Genomic DNA, 27,880 nt, shown 5'->3' on the forward strand with positions numbered 1-27,880 from the left:
TAAAAAGGTAAGAAATCCTCAAAGACTTTCTGTCTTTGAACCAAGCTGAAATGAAAGCTAAATGTCATCAGATATAATAATAACAACTTTCATAAATACTGCATTTACACATAAAATATGTTTCCATTAACACCTAGGAGAATGCATAAAGTAATAATGTATTCAACAACAAAAGGTACATATTTTTGCTGTTACAGCTTTCGAAATGGCATTAAATAATACTGTATTTGTTTTCTTCTTAATCTTCTCAAGTCATAATCATTTTTAAAATGAATGTATGCTATTCTTAGATGCAACCTTAGTGAAACATAACATAAGAGGTAAATTGTACTTTGCAGATCACACTCCTTATACTGGGACAAGCACATTCACTTTGGGGTGACAAAGGCAATGAACCTCATGACTTTTAGTACTAGCCTATATAAAACAGAACTTATATATATGAAAGTCCAAGACAATGATTTTGCAGACACATGCCATTACTTTGAAAAAATGTATATTCAATTAAAGAGAAATCCAACCTTGACAGCAAACTACTCTAGACGAGAGCAAGAAAATTAGAGAAGTAGACTGATGAAAGTTTGAAGGAATCGGACATAATTGAGAAAGCTTTGAATTGTTTAAAACTGTACTCACTATAGGTATGTGATCTTCAAATTGGCTGGGTCAGTATCGTCTCTGTCATGTAGTGGGGGACAACTTTCCCATTTGTTCTAGCATATAAAATGACTAAAAATGTATGGCTCAAGAAGTTTTGTTTCTATTTAGAGGACCTAAAATGATATGCTATCCATAATATATTCATTGCCCTAAGGGAGAAGGCCAAAAAAAATGAATGATATTTTTGTACACCACAAATGGGAGAGTTATCCACAACTCTGTCTCAATCCACTGACCAAACTGCAAGAATTGTGGACTCTTCTTTACAATTCAAGCAATGGTTTCTGGGCAGATGATGGCGAATCTTATTGGGCGTCAACAACCGATGCTATTGGATTCTTGCACACTTCATATACAACCTAAGTAATGGGTTCTGAGCAGATGATGGCGACTGTTAATGGGCATCAACAACCGATGCTATTGGATTCCTGCACACTTCATATACAACCTAAGCAATAGCTTCTGGGCAGAAGATGGTGACTGTTATTGGGCATCAACAACCGATAACACTGGAATCTTGGACTCTTCTTTACAATTCAAGCAATGGGTTCTGGGCAGATGATGGCGAATCTTGTCGGGCATCAAGAACCGATGCTATTGGATTCTGCACTCTTCATATACAACCTAAGCAATGGGTTCTGGGCAGATGATGGCGAATCTTATTGGGCATCAAGAACCTATGCTATTGGATTCCTGGACTCTTCATATACAACCTAAGCAATGGGTTCTGGGCAGATGATGGCAAATCTTATCGGGCGTCAACAACCAATGCTATTGGATTCTTGCACTCTTCATATACGACCTAAGCAATGGGTTCTGGGCAGATGATGGCGAATCTTATTGGGCATCAAGAACCTATGCTATTGGATTCCTGGACTCTTCATATACAACCTAAGCAATGGGTTCTGGGCAGATGATGGCAAATCTTATCGGGCGTCAACAACCAATGCTATTGGATTCCTGCACTCTTCATATACAACTAATAAGCAATGGGTTCTGGGCAGATGATGGCGAATGTTATCGGGCATCTACAACCAATGCTATTGGATTCTGCACTCTTCATATACAACCTAAGCAATGGGTTCTGGGCAGATGATGGCAAATCTTATCGGGCGTCAACAACCGATGCTATTGGATTCCTGCACTCTTCATATACAACTAATAAGCAATGGGTTCTGGGCAGATGATGGCAACTGTTATCGGGCATCTACAACCAATGCTATTGGATTCCTGGACTCTTCATATACAACCTAAGCAAGAGTTCTGGAAAGACGATGGCGACTGTTATTGGGCATCAACAACCGATGCTATTGGCTCGCTGCAATTTGGGCATTCAGGGATCAGCTCAGCAATGCTTCGGAAGACATCATGACCACAAGCGAAGGAGATTTTCTTCTTGACCAGGTGTTCCAGTGTCTTGACCCTCAACCGAAGCACTTTCAGCTGGTCATCTTTGTGCTGGAGTTCAGCTTGTAGTCGATTACACTCATCTAAGGGAACAAAATAGAAATGAGATGAACTTTACATGAATAATTAAAACTAAAAAAAGGTTTGCAGTGTTAGTGGGTAAAATATAGATTACTGTGGTGGTGTCATGACTTTTTATTACACTAACGGTAACCCATTCAGAATCAATGCATTTTCAAGACATACACGTACCTCGTTCTTAACAAAAAAGTTATACATCACTAATTAGTTTCTTATATTACTGTATATTCACACAGTTGTGAATGTCTCAAACATAAAATGTTTAATACAAGACATACAGATTTTATTTATGTTGCAAATTCCCAAAACAGTATAAAAAAGATTTATCAATCTGGACAGATATTTCCTATTTGAATTGTCTTTTCTTTGGGGGGGGGGGGGGGAGGTTGGTTGGTGGGTTTAGATAATGGATCTATATATCTCTATGACTATTAAGAAAGTAAGTATGATTGGTAAATCAAACCTGTGTCTGAAGGTTTACTATGGGATTTTTGTGCACTGCTGTCCCCTGCTCCTTTCTCACAAGCATTTGTGGTTTCTTTCCCCACTGATTTCTGCTGGCTTCCAGAACTCGTAGACGACTTCCCCGAGGAGTTTCTTGCACTTTTTCTCTTCGCTCCTGGTCTAGGAGAGCTTGTTGATGACTTCTCTGAAGACATTCTTGCACTCTGTGTCTTTGCAACTGGTCTGGCAGAACTTGTTGACGACTTCTCTGAAGATTTCCTTGCGCTTTGTGTCTTCATCTCTGGTGTAGCTGTACATTTCTTCAAGTCAGAAAACTCATGCTCGGCCTCAGCAACAGTGCCTGGGCAGTGCTTGGTCAGAATGCGCAGGGGGCAGTTGGCTGTGCTCTGCTGTCTGGCGATGTCTTTCCTGAGAGTATTTGAGAGGTTGTAATAACTTTTGTTCAATACGTTCACATCTTAGGCTCAAAGTCATCCAGCATGCATTTTGGTTCTATAACATTTTAAAACTGAAGCATACTAATGCGTGTTCAAAACTAATGATACTCTATCACTTGAAATGGATATTAAATCTTTAAAGTAAATGATAGGATGCAGATTTCAGTTGTTACCATGTCAGGCATTCCCAAGGGTCACTACAAGCACCTATGTATGAAATTTGAATACATTTAAGACCAGGGCCAAGTCTTGTAAACAATTCACAATTGAACTAATTATTTGATACCAATTGCAACACTGTTCATAAGAGATAGGCAATCGTAAATTTGCGATTGATTGGAGGGACATTTAATCAAATCAGATCCATATCCAGCACTGGATCTGGAAGTGTATAGTGATTCATTGGCGTGAATCTAAAACCCAGGGTTGAGGGTTCAAATCCCAGCCTGACACTAACATCCTTTGGCAACACATTAATCCACATTTACCCATCTTCACCCAAGTGTAAATGGGTACCATCTAACTGCTGGGGTAATAATCACTGCAGGGCTCTCGAGAAGAGCAGTATTCATATGGATATAGCTACCCTCGATAAAACTGGGGAGTGTTTCACAAAGACTAAGATTGTCTTTAAGTTGGACTTAACTATGGCAGGCTGTTCATGCCATTGTTTACTTTCAACATTTACTGGCATTGGCCTCTGAAAGGACTTACAAATCGCGGTCACAAGTCTACAGAATTTACCTGTTTTGATATTTCATTATTGAAGGAAAAAAAATTATCTAAAGATCATAATTGAGAGACCCATGGTGAGAGCAATTAGTGGCATGAATGGCCTGCCATAGTTAAGTCCAACTTAAAGTCTATCTTAGTCTTTGTGAAACACCCCCCAGACCTCATTATTATATCATCATTATTCAAGACGATTCATGCTCATACCTTGTTAGAGATTGTATGTGATCCAGAGAACGCAAGATGTCATCTTCGGCCTTCAGTTGAAGTGACTTCCGTATCGTGATTTTATCACAGTTGTACACATCCAGGTCACCACCATGAGACACAAGATAGGCAAGAAGGGCATCTCCATTTGTCTTGATACCAACATGTCCCCACTTCTTCTTCATCTGTTTGCAAGGCAATGATAATAATAATAATAATAGCTAGTTCTTATATAGCGCTTTTAAGGACCGAAGGCCCTCTCAACGCGATTTACAGATATATATATTATAACCTTGTTCATCGGATTTAGGCTTACCCGCACACACAATGTATGCACGTTCTCCACTCCCTGGGGAGCATTCCAGTCAGGCATTATTTTTACAAGCGCATACTTTCGAATCCTACCAGGTACCCATTTAATAACAAAGGTGAATTTTGAAAATAAGAATCACAATAATCATGATCATATTATTAAACCATGGTAACATGAATAGGAACAGCAAGTTCAAGAAGAACAAAACTAACAAGAAGTAGTAGAAGAAGAATGAGGAGAAGAAGTAGACGAACAACGACTAGGATAAAAGCAACAAATCTACTAATTAATGATGATGATAATGGTGATGAAGATGATGCTGCTGATAATAATAATAACTATCGTATTACTACTACTGCTACTACTGCTACTACAACAAATACTAATGATAATGAAAGTAATTAAAAGAACAATAATACTAGTGATAATGTTTTTTTACATTGTGCCTTAACAGTAACAAGTCACAAACCTCTGACATAAAGGGTTCCTCTTTGATACATCTTTCGTCAATTTCGATGGAATCGATAACGTCAAAGGCCATCTTTAAACAGGAGTCCCCAGAACGGATGGTGATGTTGGCATTGGCACCATTCTTCATCAAGACTTCAATCAAGTGGAAGTTCTCTTTGTATAAGGCATGATGAAGCGGACTTGTTCGATCTCCGGTTGTCTGGGCATTCACATTGCAGTGGCCCTGTTGGAACGAAAGATAACCAAGTAATTTCCAGGCTGTACCTGCTCCTAAGTTGTATCTTCAAGCCTCGATCTTACCCTAACAAACCCTGAAACCTATCCCCACACCTAATCTATAACCAAAGTGAAACAATTACCTTAACCCTCAATCTTTGATGGAATATATCCCAGGGCAATTGTCACCGGAATGTTCGCTGATGCACTGATTTCAAGCTAATATCAGGTAAAAATCAAGAACGGGTAGGCTTAAGAAAGACCATCGCTTCCATGACGGCATATGTAATGTGTCATCACAAAATCTTAAGTTGACAGATATCATTTCTATTGACTAGCATTTCAATACTCTTAAATTTTTAAGCTCTACACCTTGCAAGGTTGATACGTGCGCTTTATAAGAATCCAATATTATTATTATTATTATAACATACTTGTGCTCAGAATATATATTAATAATAATAATAATTTTTTAAAGTCTACCGGTACTCCAAATTTTATTTAAGTTAAACCGAAAATGGAAATTCTTTTTGCCCAATTGATCGTGAGCCCGGCAGCCACTGAGCAGCGCCAGATCGACGTTGCTCTATCCCTGATTGTTGAATGCCAAACATCTTTTAATGCAGTGAAAAAGGATTTTAGAAGAAAATCTGCCTTAATGGAGAGCAGTCAAGCACCTTGTAAAGTGTGCAGTCAAGGTCTTTTGGGTGATGCTCCACATATAAGGCTATTGATGAAATTTGAATGATATTTTACAAAGCCCTACCTTTTTGATGAGTACTTCAGTTGCTTTCAGGGAGCTTGCATACCCGGCACAGAAGATGGGAGTATTTCCATTGCATGTCTGTGCTTCAACCAACCTAGGGGCTTTCTCCATGAGCTTTGTAAGGGCACTGTAACCATGGCAACCAATTGAAAATGGGGGAAAAGGAGTTAAGTTTCAAGGTCACGAGGAGGAGGAGGGGGGGGGCCGGGGGCAGGCAAATTATATCACATATATAAAAAAAGAGTTCTTCTTCTTCTTCCTTTTTGAGTACAGACCTCTTTACAGAGTATTATTGTACTATACTGGGGGTGTGTGCAGGTGAACCACTACACCGGGGTTTCCCCCTACTCTTATACGAATAGTGCAGTGGGTTCTTAACGTGCAAAGGTAGTGACTCTTCTCTACACTGGGCCTCCAGTTAACGTCCTATCCATGACACGTCCCACAAGTGTATAGCTGTGACAGTTATGACGTTCATGGTAGAGACACCTTTATCAGAGGCGACTTCCAGATTAAAGCTAGCTGACAGTTTTCCAATCGCCAAATGAAGCTCTTTTCTTAATCTGCCTGGTATAAAGTGTCTGACAAAAAACATATAGGCATTTTGAAAATGAGACGATTTGGGCAGGTATGGGATGATCTAATTCCAGTAAAATATAAGAATTAGCTGTCAAAATAAACCAACTAGAGGCTGTCATACTTCCAATTTCTCTCCTATTTTGATCATATTTAATGAAAATTCAATTTTGTTTTGTTCAACTGTTTTCTCTTTGGTCAAATTTTTTTCAGCGGATATCAAGTGGTTATGTGGTGGTTATTTTACCTGACTGCTAAGAAAGCATGAATGCTTGTGAGTAAGCAACCAGACGGCCGACGGCTTTAGGGCCTCTAGGAGGGACCTGGTAATGAGGATTAATGCCTTACCAAAGGTCACTAGCGCATCGACTTGGTTTCGAAGTAAATCAAAGTTTAGACTCTTACCACACCTGTGAAACATTTCAATCACACATTGCTCCAACAAAATATATGTTTATGACTATCACTGTAATAGCATGATTCAAATACTCTAAATAAATCTAAGAATTATCATATGGAACTATCAACACTTTTGTAAAGGAACTTTTTGTTTAACTTAAGCATGGTAAAAGAATGGTACTGAAACGAGGGACAGAAACTTTCATTCATAAAACTGAATATATTCAGATTTTTAAGTATCATTTACAGAAAGGGTAATATCCATTTCCTACAACTTTTGTACACACAGATGTATGATATAAGACATGGCTATAGAAATATATTAGTGTTTGAAAAGTAGCCATTATTTGTGTTTGATAAACAGGTAACATCCTTTGGCAAAGCAAGAGTTTGGACTAAAATACCACAGATTATATTTCCTCAATAAAGCTCTAGAAAATAAATAAAGGGAAGGATAGACTGCACTCACTATGTGTTGGCTCCGTTGGCGGCATAGTGCATTGTAGACATGTGTAATGATGTCGACACCGCCTTCAAATCTACTTCCTTTCGGGCCAGAATGAGGTCCAGTATGGTCCTACCTCCGTTCAGTATGGCCCGATTTATCGGTAGAAAATCATTGTTCGACTGTAATAATGATAATAACAATATTAAAAAACATCATCAACGTTCAAATCTTCCTTGACAAAGACAATTTACAATAGCAGTCCACAACCACCTTTCTGAGCTTTATGAGCAAAAAGCCAATCCTCTTTCTCTCTGTGCGCAATTACCAACATCGCACCGTACCCTGTCTGTTAAAGGTATAGACCAGTTTGCCGGGAAACTGCATACTAATTGATTTATTTGGTAAATTATCATATCGATCCGGCCTGGATAGATATCGCAAATGCACTTCAACATTAAACATTTGGGCATATATTTCTGCTTTTTTGCAAATTTAGTTTGAAATATTGCCATCTAAACCTCTGAAGGCAATATTTAAACAATATTGAATGGATATTTAGCATCCAAAACCCTTGAACCGCAATTTTACCACTACCGGTCTTTACCTTTAATAATAGTTTTAGGGATTTTGGACACCGATCAAGAAGGAGAAGTCACATGATAATTGCATTCAGTGAATTACCTCATACCAGGTAGGCTTACCAAGTACTATACCTGGGTTGTGAGCAGCTAATGTAGATTAATGTCTTTGAAGGTACTTTGTCTCATTTGCAGGTCAAAAAAACGAAAAATGTTAAATTCCAACAGCATTTGAAAGATAATATTAATTAACGGTGTATAAACCGCCCTCGTGTATTAATCGCACTCCTCTTTTTCGCCCTAAAAAAACAAAACAAAAAATTAAAAAAAATAAAAATTACGCATTCTTACGCATTTTTTTTGGCCGAATCTGGCGGCAGCAAACCAGGCCTTTCATTTAACTGCGAGGTGCAGCTGAATGTGTGAGATCATTAATGTAAATTTAAAAAAAGTAGAGGACCTAGGATAGAACTTGGTGGTACGCCTTGTAATAGAAGAAAAATTGGAGGAATTATTATTATAAACTACATATTGAGATCTATCGGAAAGATTACTTTCAAACCAAGATGACAGACAAATTTGAGTGTTGTTCTAGTTTCCAAGTGGTGAGTCAACACACCGATTACTGAGCTGGGAGACATTGCCAGGCATAGCACCAGGTGGAGGGGCATAAATCGAAACTTTAATTTTTTTTTTTTTTTTTTTGGGGGGGGGGGGGGGTGTACCGTGTATAAGACGCACCCCCGACTTTGAATTTTTTTCGGCGGCAAAAAAGTGCAGTTAATACACTGTCAATTACAGTAAAAGTTTCCTAAAAAGAAGGGCTTGAAAATGTCTTTAATTGGGGAAATAACGACCATTAGTTGTAGAATCGACTTAAGTGATTGCAATCCAGTAAGTAATAATCTGATTTTAAGACCATTGTACTGAATGTTTGTACGTTTTATGCTGCGTAAAGATTCAATTTTGGCCATTACAAGAAGTGGTTTATTGATGTAGACAAATGCTCATGTACCCTTTTTAGCTCAATTTCTGTATGTTATTACCAAAGAAAAAAAAGAAGTCACTCAGTAACTCAATAGTGTCTGACAGTTAAGTCTAGAAAGTAAACAGGTTTCCTTGCATGATTTGAATATTAGGACACTGCTAACATTCAAATTGTACAGATAGGACATAAGTGACATATTCATAATCCCTGCAAAATTCTACAGAATTTGATATTGGCTGCAAATGAGACATACACATGTAGTACCTTTAAATACAAATTATGTGTTGCAAGGGTTGAGTGATTATACATTACCGGTACTGTGAATTCAGGCTACTGCCTACTGCACATGAAATGCCTGCTAAATTAAACATCAACTTAGACAGAGCATGCCTGAAATGTCCAGTTTTAGGAATACTGTAGGATTAGGGAAGGGGGCATGATAGCCCCCCCCCCCCCTGGAATTTTAAGATTATTGTCTAAAGGCTCGTTCATATATAATGCAGTAAACTGTTATACCACTTATATGCATGTTAGACGATACAGACACGTCAAGTTCATTTGACAGTATTTTGGGCCGGCAGTTTACGGTTGGCTTGAAATGTTCAGTTTTACAAATACCGTAGGATTAGGGAAAGGGCCATGATAGCCCCCCCCCCCCCCCCTGCAATTTTAAAATTAATGTCTAAAGGCTTACATCACTTATATGCGATACAGACACGACAAGCTCTTTTACGGTGGGCATATGCGAAGATTCAACAATATAAAAATAATTGTATAAATATATAAATATCATTTTAAAAGATTAAAATAGAAATATATCCTACCCTGATGTTCACATCTGCTCCGTGCATAAGAAGGTAATGCGCACACTCAAAGGACCCATGGTCACAGGCGACGACAAAGCTGGTCAGACCTTCAAAGTTCGCTGAATGAACATCGGCCCCTTGCTCGAGGAGGAACCGCACACCCTCATAGCTGTTGCTTTATGTTGGAAGAGTTTCATTCACAGAGAGAGTGCAGGTGTGATGTGGCATTTGGTATGTTGCGGGAATATGGGGGAAATGTGATTAGAAAAAAGATGATGGTAATTAACTACATTAATAAAATTGAATTTTCAATACACCTCTATGTTCAATTAATTCCCTATTGATGGAAAAACTATATAGAATACATATGATAAATATTTATCTTATTTATTGATAAACAAGATACACTGAAATATATATCAATACAGAGATTTGGAAATCGATCCAAACGATAGTTCGATAAAGAGTCTTGGTTGATTAGGCATTTGAATATGCATACTTTTACTCCTATACAAAGATCTCCAATGTCTATCTCAATTTTTTTGCTCTATGGTTGTCACAGGCGTTTCTTTTGATGTTTCTTTGCGTAGTACTTTCCTCTTGTGTGACTGGGTCCATGTGTCCCAATGTGCTACAACTTCTGTAAACAATACTTAGCTTCACACAATTTAATTGATCTGGAAAAATTCATACAATAATATCAGAAAATATAATCAGATGCAAGCCAACACATACTGCTGGTACATGTACATCAATTAACAGCAGCTACCACTGATTTTCATGGTACTGATTATATACCTCACTTAAGAAATCCAGCCATCTGATTGGTCGAATTGCATTCATAAACTTCAACTGTTCCTGTAAAATTCCCGGTAACCATGCTTAAAACATTTCAATATTTTTAATAACCATGGTTATTAAAAAAATAGGTCAGTCTCCATGGTTACCCCATAGGTTTACATGTTAAAAAATGGTTTGAGCGATGGAGGATACCATACGTGTGCGAAAAATTGGTCGGCAATTTCAATACAATTGAATCTCAATCGATCTTACCGACAATTTTATCTTGCATTGTTGACATGAAGACGAAAATTAACTCTCAAAAACAAAAAAACAACATCTGCCGATAGATCTTGATCTAAGTTCGTGCCAATATGCATTGCAAAAGTAAAAGAAGGGTCCGTTTCATGGAGCTTTTGCGAAGCATCCCTCACGCGGAGCCGTTTTCAATCCATTTTAATGTATATATTGGAGAAAACTGCCAAGCATGTTAACGGCGCGCGATAGCCGAGTGGTCTAAGCGTTGGTTTTCGATACACCTCTTGTTGTACGCAAGAGTTCGAATCCCGTCTTCGACAAAAATGTAAATTATTTTTTATTTTTTATTTTTTAGTCAATTTTTTTCGGCATATAAAAGTATTAATGACTGCTTTAATATTCGAGAAATAGTTGTTTTCATACGCTCAAGGGAAGGTTACAATAGCACAATTCTAACCTTCCCTTGAGCGTAATAAAACAACTATTTCTCTCAAAGCAGTCATTAATACTATACTATTGGCTAACAGGATTATTAATTAAAATCCTTCTGTGATAATAAACATAAAGATGTCTTACGCATCATTTGCAAGGAAGAGAGGTGTGCGGCCTTCCTCGTCGTAGCTCTCAATGAAGCACCCTTTCTCAACCAGAAACTTCATCATGGGCACGTTTTTGATGGCTAGCGTAAGAAGCGATCTGCCCGGCCTGGGCTCATGATGCACCTTTATAAAGAGTAAATAAACGATACAGTCAAACCTGTGTAGAAAGGAAAGTGGTCCTTATAGAGAAGTTCACTTTAGCACATGTTCAAATGAGACGCATCTTTTTGAGGGAAACTAAAAATTTGTTTTTTACAGACAGGTGGTCTTTCTATCAGTTCCAATGATAATGCAATCACAAGCTATTTTTGCATACATCAGCCCCATGACCTTTGACCTCATGACCCCAAAATCTACTCAGTTCAATGGCTCTGCAAGATACATACATGTCTTGAGTTTGAGGATAATCCATCTATCGGTTCCAATGATAATGCGATCACAAGCTAATTTTGCATACATAATGAGCCCCATGACCTTTGACCTCATGACACCAAAATTTTAATCAGTTCATTGGCTCTGCAAGATACGTTCATGTACCGAGTTTGATGGTAATCTGTCCATCGGTTCTAATGATAATGTGATCACTAGCTATTTTTGCATACATAATGAGCCCTGTGACCTTTGACCCCAAAGTCTAATCAGCTCATTAGCTCTGCACGGACAACCCGAAAACATAATGCCTCCGGCTGCTTTGTAACAGAGGCACTAAAATAATCAAAGTACTCTATTCTTGCAGAATATTGTTTAATCAGCAAATATTCAATCTTCATGATCAGCACTTTTTAGCGAAATTTCTATAATTTGTACACAGTCAACATGAATGGATACCACCAGGAGTTGCCAATTGATACTAACCAATTCTGGATGTTTCTTTAACATACGCTTAACGAGAGGGATATCACCGGATGCTACAGCCCTTTCAATCTCCCATGCAGGTTTGCTCAATTGGAGAGCCATATCTAAGACACAGAAAAAAAATTGTACGTATAAAATATCCCATCAAGTATTGCATTTTTGAAGCACAGATTCCACTATTTTTTAAATAATCAGGACAAAACAAAATTTATATGTACCGTAAAAGGTTTCCAATCATAAATATCTTGATAATCAGACAGGCGATCGGGTAGTAAAAGTCTTGGGGTTCATGACTGACCTAAAGGTTTATAATTATTATTGCAGCATGAGCTAAATCCAGGATTCTGTTTCAGAATCTGAGACAAAGATACCCAATCTCTTTAAAGGAAAAGAATTAATTTTGCATATTGTTGTCATTTTATTTTCAAAAGTGGATATAACACATAACTGTACATGTATTCTTACCACATTCCTCAGCCATGGATCTTACTTTCGGCCGATCAAAGGGGATTCTTGCAGGAACCAGGTTTGCTGAGCTGAAGACGTAGGTTTGGTGTTTAGTTTTGACGTGAATGTCTGATCCCTCGATCTTAACAATCTTCCCAACTTTCCCGATTACCTGTGAAAACAAACAAACAGAAAACCAACCCACTGCTATTAATTGGAATCAAACATACCCTGGTATAGCACTTATATCCTCTGGCAAGGCCTTAATTATCATTTGCCACTTTCCATCCAGATGAAATTAATGGGTGAAGTGAATGCGATTTAATAGGACACATACCAGTAGTAAATGCAGATTATAAACAAAGGAATATATGTAGCCAATCAACAACCATCTATTGCCTTCCTTGATTGTAGCTTTCTCAATCAGGCATCGTTCCATGAAACCGTCATTTGAACAAGTTAACCAGTATCCCACTGAAGTACACCTGTATGTTTCAATGGGATGTTGGAAAACCTGCATTTGCATGCCTGCCCAATGAAAAAGATCCCAGATAGGGGAAAGAGGAATGTTGACAAACAGAAACATTCTTTAATAACAAATTTACAGCTTTTTGCTAAGCCACCGGTAGGTCACCTGTTTCATAGTTGGTTTCCACCCTCCGTGTCCAAACTGTAATCTCTTGACCATCTCGATGTCATCACTGATGCGGACAAGCTGACCAAGACAGAAACGATGAAGCTAGAGGAGGATAAGAAAGAGAGCTTAGAAAAGTGTATCATCTTTGAATGGAGAGTAAAGACACTTTATTGTATTTACTAAATCATTTGCTGATTTGAATGGCAAATACAATTAAAAACAAATACAGATTAAATATCAATTGTAGTTCAGAGACTAAATTTCTGATAGTGAAAACAATCAATAATTACAATATTTGTTTTTATTGAAACTATTTTGATCTAAGAGAGGATAAACCAAAATAACAAAAATTTCACCTAAATTTCTGTTCAAGCATTCACTTTTTAATTTAAGGTATACATACTAAGCATAGACAGTGCAACAGTTATCAAAACATCACAATCGAATGTACACGTATTTTTGTAAGCGTTCTTAGATTATGATTAACAGCTATTTGTGTGTTCTTTTCTGTGCATTATTTATAAAAAGAAATCAGATAAATCAATGGAAGTCATTGTGATTCTGTCATTGTTACCTTTCTTAGAGCTGCAGAATTCATAGTGAAGGTTTCTTGGCTGTCATGGAAAGTCACAGTGAAGTCCCCAGTGTTCGTTCTCTTATTCACAAAGCCTTTTCTGCCACATGTCTATGTATCAAAGGAAAGTCATTGAAACTGATTTGAATATCACAATGTTAACAAGATATATGATTTTCAACTCACTTTAGGTGAACTCATCAGCATATTTAGAAAAACTAACATTTCTTATAAATATAACAAGGTAGTATACCATGTGGTTGTGTTACTTTTCAAACACACTATAGTGAATGATGATGTAAAGGCCTGGAATGGTCCAGAAGAAAAAGGTAACTTTCAGAAGAAAATGGTAACTTTCAGAAAACAGTTGTTTTTCAGAAGGTGGCAGCGGTGGGATGTAAGGTCACAAAATTTAACAAATTAAACTAATTCTCCAATTCTTTATTAAAATGTTTACACTCTATCTGATTGTAAATTATAGTTGATATTGTATGTGTTTGTATTTGTAGACCTTTGGTCCAGTTTATTGCTTCCTACGGGGAAAGTAAATTTTACTTCCAGGTCATGATATAACATACAGTGATCTATAGAAGTGTGAACAGAATATGCAGCTATTCAGGTGTCGTGGTCGAGTGGATACGTCACCGGGCTGTCGATCACAAGGACCGTGGATCGAGTCCCGCCGCGGCACTAATGTCCTTTGGCAAGACATTGATCTACATTTGCCACACTCAACCCAGGGGATGTAAATGGGTACCTGGCAGGAGTTAATTCCTTGAAATACTAGAGCGCTGTAATGGCAGCCCTGCTAAAGCCAGGGTAATAATCGGGAGCACCAGGAGTGTCAAGTCTGGCAGACATGAGCGCTATACAAGAACCCACTATTATTATTATTATTACAGCATTATGGTGAAAACTTCTTATGCTTATCCATCAACATGATAAAAAATAAAAAAATACTTAAGATGTACGCTTACTTTGACCATGTCAGGATCCCACAATCCTCTGCGTTCATGAAGTTCTTTCATTTCGGGCGGAGTTGCAGTTACGACTACTTTGTCTCCTTCATCAACTGTCTCCAGTTCTCCTGCACATAAACAGAGCAATGCCAATTCAATAAGTTTGTTCTTTGTATTGCAGCTATATTTTCATTTGCCATAACATTCTTTCCATTTGTTTGTTATAATGATTTAACCAATTCCCAGTATGAGGGTTTCTAGCCAAGTTCCTGCCTATAGAGATGGGTTTTTTTTTACACACAGTGTATAAATCTGAAAAGACTGCTTAAAGACTCATAAATTTTTGAGATTGTTGCAGCGCCATCTGTTAGAGCCTTCCATAAACGACTGCAGACGGTTGGTGACAGTGGCTAGTCTTCCTCCATATTATACATGAGCTTGTAAATATTTGTAAATAAACTGTGTTATAAATAGCACTCGAATGGACGTAAATTGCGGTTAACACACACACATGCACATAGTTTGCAAGAATTATCAGTCAATTGAAGGAGGCAGACTAAATCAGAAGAAGAACAAGTTTTCAAGATGACGTCGAAACTCTTTAACAGAACCTGGAATGAAACACTTAATTCTCACCTAGATTTGGTAGGTGTCCATCATACACATGACCTCCAGATCCTGGCAATGTACAGATGATTTCAGTGAAGTCTACCCTTTCTGTACAAGAAGTAAATCTACAAAGTAAATCTACCACAGCTTGGACTCCAATGTTTTGCTCTGGTGTCTGTCCAGTCTTGACTACTCTCCCAAGTTGCTTGTCTGGGTATAATAAAGTTAAAAGACAGCCACAGGTATTCATAAAAATCCAGGTTTAAAGCCCCTCTAAAGTGTTAGGAGCCCAAAATTTGCCAACAATTTGATGGAAAAATTTCAATTTAATTATATCATAATGTGAAAGAGGATGTCTTTTAAGACAAACTCATGCAATTTGAAAACTTATATAAATTACAAAATACATCATTTGGGTTTTCTGTTGTAGGCCTACGCAGAAATGTATCCTGCTTTCCAATAAGGGGTATGAAGAATATAAAGGATAACATAAAACTGTACAAGCAGAACCCATTTGAACTTGGGTCCGATTTTGTGCAAGTGTGTACATGTGCACTGAGTAGTCTACTCACGAGTCACTGTAATGTAAGTTGAGAGTGTATTTAAACTTGCAAAATTTCTTTACAGAATTAATATATTGTAGATTACATTTTGAATATAGTTTGATTAACCACTAAGCTAGAAAACAATTGATTTCTTTCTTCGTTGATTGGTACACTTTGAACACTAAGAGGGTAGACAAAAAAGTCCATTAATTCATGGACCACCATCATGGACTGGGGTATGTAGACGATTGGATTGGCTGAATTGACAGTGAAGCAAATATACACCATGTCATTAAAATTAATTTCTGTTTATTATCAATGGACAATGTATAACTTTCTTTCTAAAGCTATAACAAGCTATAACCATCAGAATAGATTATAGCTTGCAATTTCTTTTGTTGATCAAGCAACAAACCTGTTCTATTTCTCATGCACCAGTGGGGATGTCTGACAACCTTCGCTCCAGGAAAACTTCCTCTAAGAGGAATATGAGGAGATGATGATCTTGGTAGCATCTTGATGCTGTATCAATTCAAATATATACAAAGTATTAGGTGAGAATCTTCTATAAACTATGAAAGGTACATGTATGTCTGCTTGATTTACCACATTGCATACAATTTGTGAATAATAAATCTAATATGCTTGAAGAAACATTAATAACCCTTTTAGAATAGTTGATGTTGTCTGAATATACAATTATGAGCTTTTTAATGATATGCCCATTGTTGTTTTATCCAATATGATGATGATGATCGATGATCATCGTTTACATCCGCTTTTCCCACGCTGTGGGGTGGACATTTCATTTCCATTATGGCACTTCCAATCTTTAACATCCGCCTGGAATCAGGCCAGATGCTCTTATAGCTCCTTCCAGGTTTTTATTAGGTCTTTCAGGTGCAAATTGAATAGTGCTGTAACCAAACGTTTAACCGTCCGGTATCCGACCGCCTATGGCGGATTCCGTTTTCAATTGGCCGGTTTCGTTTTCCCGTTTTTTTTTTTTTTTTTTTTTTTTTTTAATAATTTTTTTTTTAATTTTTTTTTTTAAAGTTTCGATTTATGCCCCTCCACCTGGCACTATGCCTGGCAATGTCTCCCAGCTCAGTAATCTGTGTGTTGACTCACTACTCCGAAACTAGAACAACACTTGTCTGTCATCTTGGTTTGAAAGTAATCTTTGTAATAGATCTCAATATGAAGTTTATAATAATAATTCATCCAACTTTTACACACGGCGTACCACAAGGTTCTATCCTAGGTCCTCTACTGTTTTTGATTTACATTAATGATCTTACACATTCTTCTAAAAACGACATTGTTACTATTATTTGTGACAAGTTAACAAGCACAAATCGGCCCCTTGAAATGCACCTCGCAGTTAAATGAAAGTTCTTCCCGCTTTTTCACACGGACCTGACTTTTTTTCTTTTTTTTTTTTTAATCGTTTAACCGAAAACCGTCCGGTTTTGATTGGCGGTTAAACGGAATTGGAGATATTCGTGATGTTACAGCACTAAAATTGAACATTCACTGTGCTCTGAAGCCAATGTTTTTTTTTTGTTCTAATGACCACATGACCATATCATCTCAATCTAAACATCCGTAACTCCTATGAGCTCTTGTCAGTCCTACGGAAAGGCGTACATATCCTCCAGACATTTTATATGATTTTGTCTCAAGTTGGATTGTTCACATGATGTTAAAGGCTATCTGGACTAGTTTTGCCAGAAGGGATTAGACCACACAGCGTGATCACTGACAGGTGGCTATCTCATCAAATCAGCTCTCAATTAACATAAGAAAAAGAGGATCATGGGCGACCAACAGGCACCGATTGGAAAAGTTTTCTATATTGAGGGAGCAAGTAGCTACAAGTAGTACAGTGTGGCTTTAAATTACAAAGACATTGATTGCACATACCCCTTAGATGTTTTGTGTGAGGACATCACTCTCATGAAGACATGACTCAGATCATGTTCGTCATTCATGTAGCAGGTCGTACAGAGGTCAAAGGCGTAGCACTCAGTGCATCTCCATCTTATGCCCTTGATCTCTTCCAGATTGCATGCATCACACCAGATTTTGAGATGACGAGCTAGAGACAAAATGACAACACAGTTTCTTAAAAGTTCAATGAGTCTCATGATTTCTTCTTCTTTTTTAATTATATTTGTTTATATTTTTCATACAGATTTCTGTGAATTCACTCACATATCAAGACATACTGAAACATGGGTCCCATTTTTAACAAAGATACCCCTAAATATGGGTCCGTTTTTTGTTTTTTTTTGAAAATTGTTAGGGATTTACTTTTTTACAAATCCGCCAAAATGACCCTTAAAAATGGGTAGGGGTTTCAAGGCTTCAGCGGCACACCCCCGTCAAAAACAAAATCTGAGTACCCCCCCCCCCCCTGGTTTCACTGGAGCAAATGTCAGGTCACCACAGCAGTTACCTGAATTTGAAGTTTCAAGGATCCTGATATCATAAGCCTGATTGTAGCCAGTCCTGTAGAGACCCTTTTCTCCATTGTCCCACTGGACGAGCACTGTTTGTTTGGCAAAGTAGGGTCGACAGACAGCTTGCAGACTTGAGACTGCTCCTGCATGCCCCTTTCCGCCATCTTGGTCCCTGTAGGTCCAGTCAGGTCCTCGAATGACACGGGTACCTCTCTGTATGCAGGTCTCCATCACCGGCCTTTGATTTGATATTATAGGCATTATTGTCCCAAAAAATGACTGAATTGCTGTGAAATATTGTTGAAAATGTACAAAACAAAGTAAAAAGTTAAAAACCAACATCAAGTTTTAAGAAAAATAACAAATTGCAAAAGGTAAGGAAAAATGAATATTGATCTTATTATTACCCCAGTTAAGCATTTACTACAGATTAAATCCTAAAATGAATAACATACTATCATCATATTAAAGCCGGCTTTTATTTGGTAGCTTTACCAGCATGGATTTCCAAAAATTACATAAATGTTGTACGGCAACATCGTTTTGGATTCAGCAAATCAAGTTGTTGGTAATGTACATTTCTAGTAAAAAATAATGGGCATTAGTCTGGTATAATGGGCAACGTTTCACAAAACCATCATAAGTACAAGTTCACCGACAAGTTCACAGCAATTTGTAGTATTATTCAGACGACAAAAGGAGAATGGACACAAAAGGGTAGTACGATTTGGTTATGTTTTACTTTCACTTCGTGTCATCGTTTCAACGTTGCCAATATATAGTCTTGTATCAAGACGTTATTAGATATTCCCACATCTCCCCCCAAGCTTATTATCAACAGTTCAAGAGTTCTTATTGATTTCCAAATAGTTTCAAATCCAATAAAATCCGAAATATAATCCTGTTTAAGAGTTCACGGATATTCTCCTTAATTGTGTTCTTCGAGTCCCGAGTCCATTCCAGTTTACTATTAAACCCAAATAAACACTGTCCAAACCTTTAAAGTCTTGTTCAGTTTCAGTTCCTGCAAAGTTAATCCCAATTTTGGTATTTAAGTTTAACCCATTACATGGACAGTCGCTTTGGTGGTTTCACGAGTCGTCCAGATCGCGTTCGCGTCTCTGTCGCAGCTGTTGGTGTAGAGGCTCCCTCAGGCTGCTTCCGGTTGATCTGCTGGTTACGTTGGGAACCGGTTGAGTCGCTTTCATCAGAATCGTCAGGTCTCTCTGGATCGTTGCTCATGGATGACTCCGGCACTCTGGTCTTGGTGGGTTGACCTTGGACAGCAATCAGTGCACGGCGATTACGACGTACTGTCCCATGTTCTGTCTGGACATGGTAGGACCGTGGTTGTTGCGCTTTCTGGGTGACTTTCCCGTAGCGAGACTGATCACGGATCCACACGGAATCTCCTGGTTGTAGCTCTGGAAGCTCACGTGAGTCATGACGTCTGTTGTAGGTCATCATTTGATCTGACCTGTACTTCTCCTCTTTCTCTCTCACAGTCGTCAGGTCCGGCTGATGTACCCGTGGCAGCAGCATGTGCGGCAAAGTAGGAACCTGAGTCTGCAATCTCCTCCCCATGAGAAGTTCACAAGGAGCTAACCCGTTTTGGAGTGGTGACGCTCGATAGCTGAGAAGGGCTAACTGGATGTCGTCGTTCTTCTTCAGCAACGCTTTCACAGTGCGAACTCCTCTTTCAGCCTCACCATTAGCTTGTGGGTATCTTGGAGAGCTGGTTGTATGGACGAATCCATACTCTTCAGCAAGCTTTCTGAAGTTCTCGTTGGCGAACTGTGGACCATTGTCTGAAACCACAAGGTCTGGAATCCCATGGACTGCAAAGATCTCCTTCAGCGAAGAAATCACTGCCATTGTTGACTGACCTTGGAGTTGTTTGACCTCAATCCACCTCGAGTAGTAGTCAACTACTATCAAGAACGATTTCCCTTTGAGTTCGAACAGGTCCATTCCAAGACGCTCCCATGGCCTTGAAGGAAAGGATGAGCTCATCAAAGGCTCGCGGACCTCTTGGCGATGGATAGCACAGGTCAAGCAGCTTGAAATCATTTCCTCCAATGATTTTGATAGACCTGGCCACCACACTGAATCTCTGGCTCTGGCCCTGCATTTGGTTATTCCCAGGTGTCCTTGATGTAGCCTCTCAAGGATATCAAGTCGCAGAGCTCTCGGAATGACTATTCTCTCGTCGTAGATAAGCAAGTCCTCTACCACACTCAGGTGTCCTCTCTGCTCATAGTAGTGTTTGAGGATCGGGTTATGTGGCATGTAGTCTGGCCATCCTTGAATGCAGTAGTCTCTGATTTTTGCACATACTTCATCTGCTTTTTGTGCATTTCTGATTTCCTCAAATCTCTGCATTGTCACTGGGAGGTTGATGGCTGATGTTGATGCATATGATTCAACCTCATCTACGAAGTTGACATCATCCATTCCTGGCCTCTCTACTGGCGCTCGTGACAAGGCGTCAGCGGATGTCTGCTGTTTTCCTGGAACATACAATGTCTCTGCATCAAATCTCATCATTCTCATTCTGAAGCGTTGGAGTCGTGGAGGCATTTTCACAAGTTCTTTCGAGTTTAGAAGTGTGACCAATGGCTTGTGGTCAGTTTCCACCTCGAAATGAAGACCAAGTACATACTCGGAGAACCTCTCGCACGCCCAAGTAGCTGCCAGTGCCTCTTTTTCAATCACTGCATACCTCTGCTCAGTCTCGGTAAGCGATCGAGATGCATAGCACACTGGTCTACGATTTCCATCAGTCTGCACTTGATACAGGATTGCACCCATTCCAGTCCCGGATGCATCTGCTGCAATGACTGTTGGCAGTTCTGGATCATAATGAGCTAAGACTGCTGTCGAGACCATCATCTCTTTGATCTGTGTGAAAGATCTCTGCTGCGCTTCTCCCCAACACCACACATTGTCTTTCTTCAGGAGTTGACGAAGGGGCTCGTTGATCTCAGCTAATCCTGGGAGAAACTTTCCCACCTGGTTCACCATTCCCATGAACCTCTGTAGCTCTTTCACGCTTCGAGGAACTGGAAAATCTCGAATAGCTCTTGTTTTGCTCGGATCGACCTTGACACCAGTGTCGTCGATGAAGTGCCCTAAGAACTTCACACTCTGTTTGGAGAATTCACACTTTCCCTGATTTAGTGTGATACCTGCTTCCTGCAGACGTTGTAGAACAGCTCGTACTCTGATGTCATGTTCTGTTTGTGTTGCACCATGGACTAGCACATCATCCATGTGACAAATCACGCCGTCAAGTCCTTCGAGGATAGTGGACATCGCTCTCTGGAAGACTTCTGGCGCTGACGTTATCCCGAACGGCAATCGGTTGAAGCAAAATCTCCCAAATGGAGTGACAAAGGTTGTCAGTAGCTTTGACTCATCCTCCAATGGAATTTGCCAAAACCCGCTGTTGGCGTCCAGTTTTGTGAAGATTGTGCTCTTTCCCAGTTTTGCTAGACTTTCATCGACTGAAGACATCGGATGAATCTCTCGTTCAACTGCCTTGTTGAGAGATGTAAGGTCTACACAAATTCTCACCGAACCACTGGGCTTCAACACTGGAACCATCCCCGAACACCACTTTGTCGGCTCAGTCACTTTTGAGATCACATTTTGCTCCAACATGGACTATAGTTCTTTCTTCACCTTCGGTAGAAGCGGATGAGGAACTTTCCTGGCTGTATACAGGCACATCGGCTTGGCATCTGAAGTTAACGTGATGTGGTATGCTGTCTTCAGTTTCCCCAAACCAGTGAAAAGTTGAGGGAACTCAGCCTTGAAGTTTGCAGTTTCATCATCACAAGAATCGACTTCCTCCACTCTGCGGACTAGATTCAAGGTTCTACACGCTTTCCTACTCAGCAATGAAGACTCCTGATCTTTGACCACATAGAGAGTCTCCTTGATCTGTTTATCTCTATGCCTGAGAGTTGATGTCATTTGTCCTATTACAGTCAGGACTGTACTTCCTGGACCACGTAACCTCTTGGTTGTTGGTCTCATGATGTGTTTATTCAGCCATGGAGTGGAATCAGACAACACAGTAACGGCTGCTCCTGTGTCTAACTTGAAGTGTGTTTCATTCCCATCTACGAGGATCGATGAACTCCAGTACGTCTGATCGTTCTCGCTGACTTCACCAAGGAAGGGGACATCAATGTCATCGAAATCATCTACTTCGCTGACTCGAGCTTTCCATTTTTGCTTGGCTGCCTCTTGTTTTCCCTGTTCTGGTTGTTTGGCTTGACACACAGACTGGAAGTGGCCCATCTTTCCACATTGATGGCACTTTGCATCTTTTGCGGGACAGCTGGCACGTGCATGATTCTGCCTTCCACACCACTTACAGTTACCCTGCGGAGTTTGAGATGTTTTCTTCGAGTACGTTCCCTTGCTCTTAGGCCTTACGTAGTTTACGGCCGAGTTAGGGCTCTCACTCTCTGCACCTCCCCTCACAACAGACTTGTTTTGTTTCCGGGCTTCTGACTGTCTACTCAATTGAACTGCTTTTGAGAGAGTTAGGTCTTCTCTAGACTGTAGTTGATCAGATAGGGAGTCATCAAGCACCCCAACTACAATTCTGTCTCTTATCAAGCCCTCCTTAAGTCTATCGTAGTCACAGTCCTCTGCTAGCCTGTACAAATCATTGATAAATGTGTCCACACTTTCTCCCGGGCGTTGTGTTCGTTTGTTGAATTTTGCCCTTTCAACAATAATGTTTTTCCGTACATTGAAATACTTCTTCAATGTTGCGATCACGTCATCATACTTTGCTGTCTCCTCTTTCACATTGAGAGACACGATAATATCATCGGCACATTCACCCATAGCATAGAGTAGCGTACTAACCTGCTCACTGTCTGGCTTGGATGCGAGGCCCGATGCGACGCGATATCTCTCGAACCGCCGTGACCATTTTGGCCATTGTTCTGCTTGATTTAAGCCTGCAACTTTATCAAAGCTTTCTGGCAATGGTAGACGAGAACTTTCCATGGTTCTTCACTTATACCGCTGCCACCATGTAGTATTATTCAGACGACAAAAGGAGAATGGACACAAAAGGGTAGTACGATTTGGTTATGTTTTACTTTCACTTCGTGTCATCGTTTCAACGTTGCCAATATATAGTCTTGTATCAAGACGTTATTAGATATTCCCACACAATTCAGTCATTTTTTGGGACAATTATGCCTATAATATCAAATCAAAGGCCGGTGATGGAGACCTGCATACAGAGAGTCATGCAAATGCATGCAAACTTTTAATACATGTGTTTCAATGGGATTTGAGTAAATTGTACTTATGATGGTTTCGTGAAACGATACCCTGGCTGAGATGGCTCTTGCCTAATAGTACAATAATACAATCACACCAACAACGTGGCACACAGAGAAGGGTCTGGCTTTCCTGTTTGGGGTTGTTTGTTAGATAATAAATAATAAATGAGAGAGTACTGCTAATTTACAAATGTTATCTTGAAGGAAAAAAAAGTAGAAATGTGTTGGTTCACCAAAAAATACCCCTTTCATCGTGCTTCTATCGGATTCACACCGATGAAAATACCGATTGAATTTTCCTAATGTAAACAAAGGTAAAACTGCCGCTTTCCCTGCTGTCCTTACAGTCCTTTTCATACTGCGGGTGAAATGCACTCGCTGTGGCGAGCCCTTGCCGGAAGTGAAGAATTATTGCGCAATTATTAAATCCGCGCCCCATCTAGTTAGCATGCAGCATGCTCAACAAAAGTCAACAAGCACAGCTGGTTACGAAAAAGCGCGCGTACACTGCAACCTTTGACCATTTTGATCGAACTTTTAGTCTGTGTTTTCTCCTGAACGCATTCACAGTGGCTGTTTCATCGGTGTCACACCGATAGAAAGAGAATTTCTCCTCCTCTTGAGCAGGAGAATTTAATCGCCTATTTCTCTTCTTTTCATCGGCTATTGTATCGGATTTTTCTCCTTTGTACCATTCATAGTGGCCGTTTCATCGGATGCGTCCGAATAAATTCGATGTAAATCAGGCCAGTTTGAAAGGGGTAAAAGAGAGAGAGAAGAAGATTTAGGGGTACATGAGTGTACATTAGGGGGATATTAATTATCTTGAAGGAAAGCATTTGACCGAGTTAATCATGAGAAATTGATTAGCTGTCTGAACTCTCTGGGCCTAGATGGGAAGATGTACGTCTGATTGCAAGTCTGTACTGGAACCAGAAGGCAGTTATACGAAGCAGGGAAGGGTTATCGCCAGAAGTTGAAATACAGAAAGGTGTTCGACAAAGCTGTATGATCTCTCCCTTGTTGTTCAACATCTATTCAGAGATGATTTTCAGGGTACTGAATGATGAGGAGGGTATCAACATAGGAGGTTTGATCATTAACAACCTGAGGTACGCGGATGATTCTGTAATACTAGCCAAATCAGAGGAGGATTTGCAGAGACTTGTAGGAAAAGTGAATGATGAAGGGGAACGATTTGGTATGGCAATTAATGTCTCCAAGACTAAGACCATGGTGGTGTCGCGAAAGAAGGAAGTCCCCCGTGTTAGCATCCAAATCAATGATATATTAATGGAACAAGTAAGTAATTTTGTTTATCTTGGGCAGACACTCACAGAGGATGGAAAATGTAACAATGCAATAAAACAGAGGATTGAAATTGCAAGATCAGTCTTCATGAAAATGGAAAAGATATTATGTTGTAGGAAAATAAACTTAGAGCTGAGATGCAGAATCTGTAAATGCTACATCTGGAGTACTCTATTGTACGGAGTCGAAACATGGACTCTATGCAAAGAAACAGAACGGAAGTTGGAAGCTTTTGAAATGTGGTGTTTCCGCAGAATGCTAAAAATCAGCTGGGTGATGAAAGTTAGCAACAAAGAAGTCCTGAACAGAGCAAACAAAGAGAGAGAACTGATTAACGCAGTGCAGAAGAGAAAACTAGTGTATGCTGGTCATGTGATGAGAGGAGGAGGATTGCAGAAGATCTTGCTGGAAGGAATGGTAGAGGGTATGGGTAAATGAGAAAGGGGTAGACAGCGAATCACTTGGTTTGATGATGTCAAGAAATGAACTGGTTTTAACTACGGAGAGGTTAGAGCAAGGGTACATGACAGAAAGAGATGGAGGTGCATAGCCGCCAACCCCTTCCGAAGGGACGGCACTAGATGATGATGATCAGGGATTAGAACAAATAAACCTTGTCAATCAAGAGAGATATTAAAGATAAACTGAGATACAGATACCGGTACCAGTATACCTCTAAGCTGATAAGGATTAAGAAAGGGAAGGGGGGAGGGAATTAGCCAACAGGTTGTCAACAGGGATTAGAGGTCTATAGGACAAAAGGGCACTACTTAGAGGTTCTGGGACAAAAGGTTTCACAGGTTCTGTGACAAAGGATTAGCTCCTTTATTTGCTAAGTGAAGATAGGTCTATCAGATATCAGATATGTCTAACAAATATCAGACCTGATGACTGGGTGCTGTAATTTAAACTTTACAAACTGAATGAAATCTGCAAAACCCTGTAGTCCTTCTAACTTCTTGCATAGTTTTGCCTTAAACATAAAATAAATAAGGCACCGTGACATATAGGAATTTTCTTGCAACAAATTAGAAAATTTATTTTTAGACTGTTATGTCAAAGCCTTGATCACTGCATGTATTTAGGTTACAAGTTGCATGATTTAACTTATTCCTCCATCTTTAAAAATTAACTGATTTCTATCTGCTTTGGCCACATATTATACAGTACTCAATAAAACTCATGTCTTGAGAACTGTTTAACTAATCTGTCAGATTGTTCTTACCGGCCTGCACAGGCTGCAGTCTTTTTAATTTGTTGCTCTGTCTTGTTTGTCAAAAGCACACTATTTTGGAGGTCAAACTTGTCATTTGATCCAATATTATTGGCAATTGAGCAATAGGAGACTATATAGTCCATTGTTCCCATAGACCACCATTCTCTTAGTCTAGGGCAGACTTTGTTTTCTGGTCAGTATAGTAAGCTGGTCAGTAGTCCATTAATTTGGACCGTTTAAATTAAAGTCATGAGATCCGAGCAGGCACATTTTCCTTGCAGACCTAGCTCGAGTGGCTATTTGCAATGACAATGCTTTTTCAACCTTGATTTTTCCATGAATTTTTGTATATTACTGATCAATTCCATTATGTGGCTATTAATATTCAATGCATGTAGACTACAGTCCATCATCTGTGAGTGTGATCACTACTAGTACTACACTACACAGTCACTACATTAGTACAGAGTACATGTACAAGCTTGTTTACTGATTGTTAATAGACTCTCCTTTTTTAATAACACTGTTCATCATGCAAACAACCTTGCTGAAAAACTTGGGAGTAATTTTACTTGGCTTGCATGTCCTTCAATATTCTACATCATCTCAATTCTCATCCTCAACCCTACCCGAACGACGAGCGAACCAACGTGCACGCATAAGCCATGGCATAACAAAACGTTTGAAAGACTCAATTGTTCACTCGCGATTAACACCCCCCAGCTAGACTATATAGTCCAGAGTACGTAGGCGCTCTCTCTTTCGTTATGACTTTGAACGAAGACGCATCATCATTCAAGTACCGATACTGTAAAGTCATGTAACAGTCATATCTAATAGAATTCGAATTAAAATTTGAACATACCTGAAATGTATTCATGCAATCGGCCCAGTTGAAATTGTACCAGTTGAGTGTCGTCGCGTCTTCAATTCAGAAAGTGCAGCCTGTCTAGCTACATCAACACGTGCCAAATGCGGCAAGTGCAGCATGCAGCACACATACGCACGTGGAATTAGTGAATCAAAACAAACCGACTGAACTGTGCAGGTGTTCGTTCTATTGTTAATTTTGGGGGGGATCCCGGAATGACCGCATTAATTGGGCATATTGAATGCCCGCTGTTGACAGTATGAACCTTCTCCTGTAGGATTTCAATGCCTTTAATTATCCTTTTGTGTGATTCTTTTCTCACAATTGAAGTGGAAAACTCATGTAAATAATATATGCAAAATATTGTCAAGGGTCTGGTGTAATCATGGGCGGCGCCGCTAGACCATTTTCAGTGTGGGGGGCCCGGCCGGCGGCCGTGGGGGGGGGGGGGGGGGGGGGGGGGGGGGGGGGGGGGGGGGGGGGGGCGGGGGGGATCGCGAGGGCCGGGCACTCTAAAAACTAAAATGTTAAATCTCAATTTAAAAGCTGGGCCGAGGAGTGACCACTCTTTCAAATGTCAGATTGTAAATTTTAACATGCTAGATTCAACCTTTATAGTGTTGGATCCAGCATGATCAAAGTGCTATTTTACCATTTTGAAAGAGTGTTATCCCCTCGGGCCTTTTAAATGGTGATTTAAAATTTCAGTTTCTAGAGTGGGGGAGGGGCCCGGAGGTGAGTAAGAGGGTAGAGGCCCAAGCCCCTCCACCTGGGGAAAAGAAGGGTAAAAACACGTGATGTTGCCTTTTTTTGGCGATGCCCCCCCCCCCCCCCCACTGAGCGAAATATTGGGATTGAAATTTCAGCACACTAAATTTAAAATTGATTT

The 27,880-nt window shown here is 39.6% G+C and overlaps 2 protein-coding genes across 3 annotated transcripts; both read right to left on the reverse strand.

Moving 5' to 3' along the window:
* Positions 1 to 27,316, reverse strand: LOC586211 (E3 ubiquitin-protein ligase MIB2). Of its 2 annotated transcripts, none has more exons than XM_030979851.1 (18): positions 26,986 to 27,316; positions 18,275 to 18,516; positions 17,740 to 17,914; positions 16,229 to 16,335; positions 15,296 to 15,478; positions 14,678 to 14,787; positions 13,701 to 13,811; positions 13,124 to 13,228; positions 12,508 to 12,661; positions 12,043 to 12,146; positions 11,165 to 11,310; positions 9,569 to 9,725; positions 7,200 to 7,357; positions 5,756 to 5,882; positions 4,772 to 4,996; positions 3,990 to 4,174; positions 2,612 to 3,021; positions 1 to 2,150 (listed from the first exon to the last, which is right to left on the reverse strand). In XM_030979851.1, exons 2-18 carry the CDS (start codon positions 18,507 to 18,509, stop codon positions 1,945 to 1,947), a joined length of 2,898 nt encoding a protein of 965 aa, XP_030835711.1. In that variant the 5' UTR covers positions 18,510 to 18,516; positions 26,986 to 27,316; the 3' UTR covers positions 1 to 1,944. The 2 variants fall into 2 exon arrangements, with proteins under 2 accessions (XP_030835711.1, XP_791095.3); XM_786002.4 differs by having other exon boundaries at positions 18,275 to 18,565; positions 26,986 to 27,310.
* Positions 19,344 to 21,884, reverse strand: LOC115921589 (uncharacterized protein K02A2.6-like). Its single transcript, XM_030979186.1, has one exon. It carries the CDS (start codon positions 21,882 to 21,884, stop codon positions 19,344 to 19,346), a length of 2,541 nt encoding a protein of 846 aa, XP_030835046.1.
* Positions 27,317 to 27,880: the final 564 nt, after the last annotated feature.

This window comes from Strongylocentrotus purpuratus, unplaced genomic scaffold, assembly GCF_000002235.5.
Source record: "Strongylocentrotus purpuratus isolate Spur 01 unplaced genomic scaffold, Spur_5.0 spur5_scaffold_10, whole genome shotgun sequence".
Taxonomy (NCBI): Eukaryota; Metazoa; Echinodermata; class Echinoidea; order Camarodonta; family Strongylocentrotidae; genus Strongylocentrotus; species Strongylocentrotus purpuratus.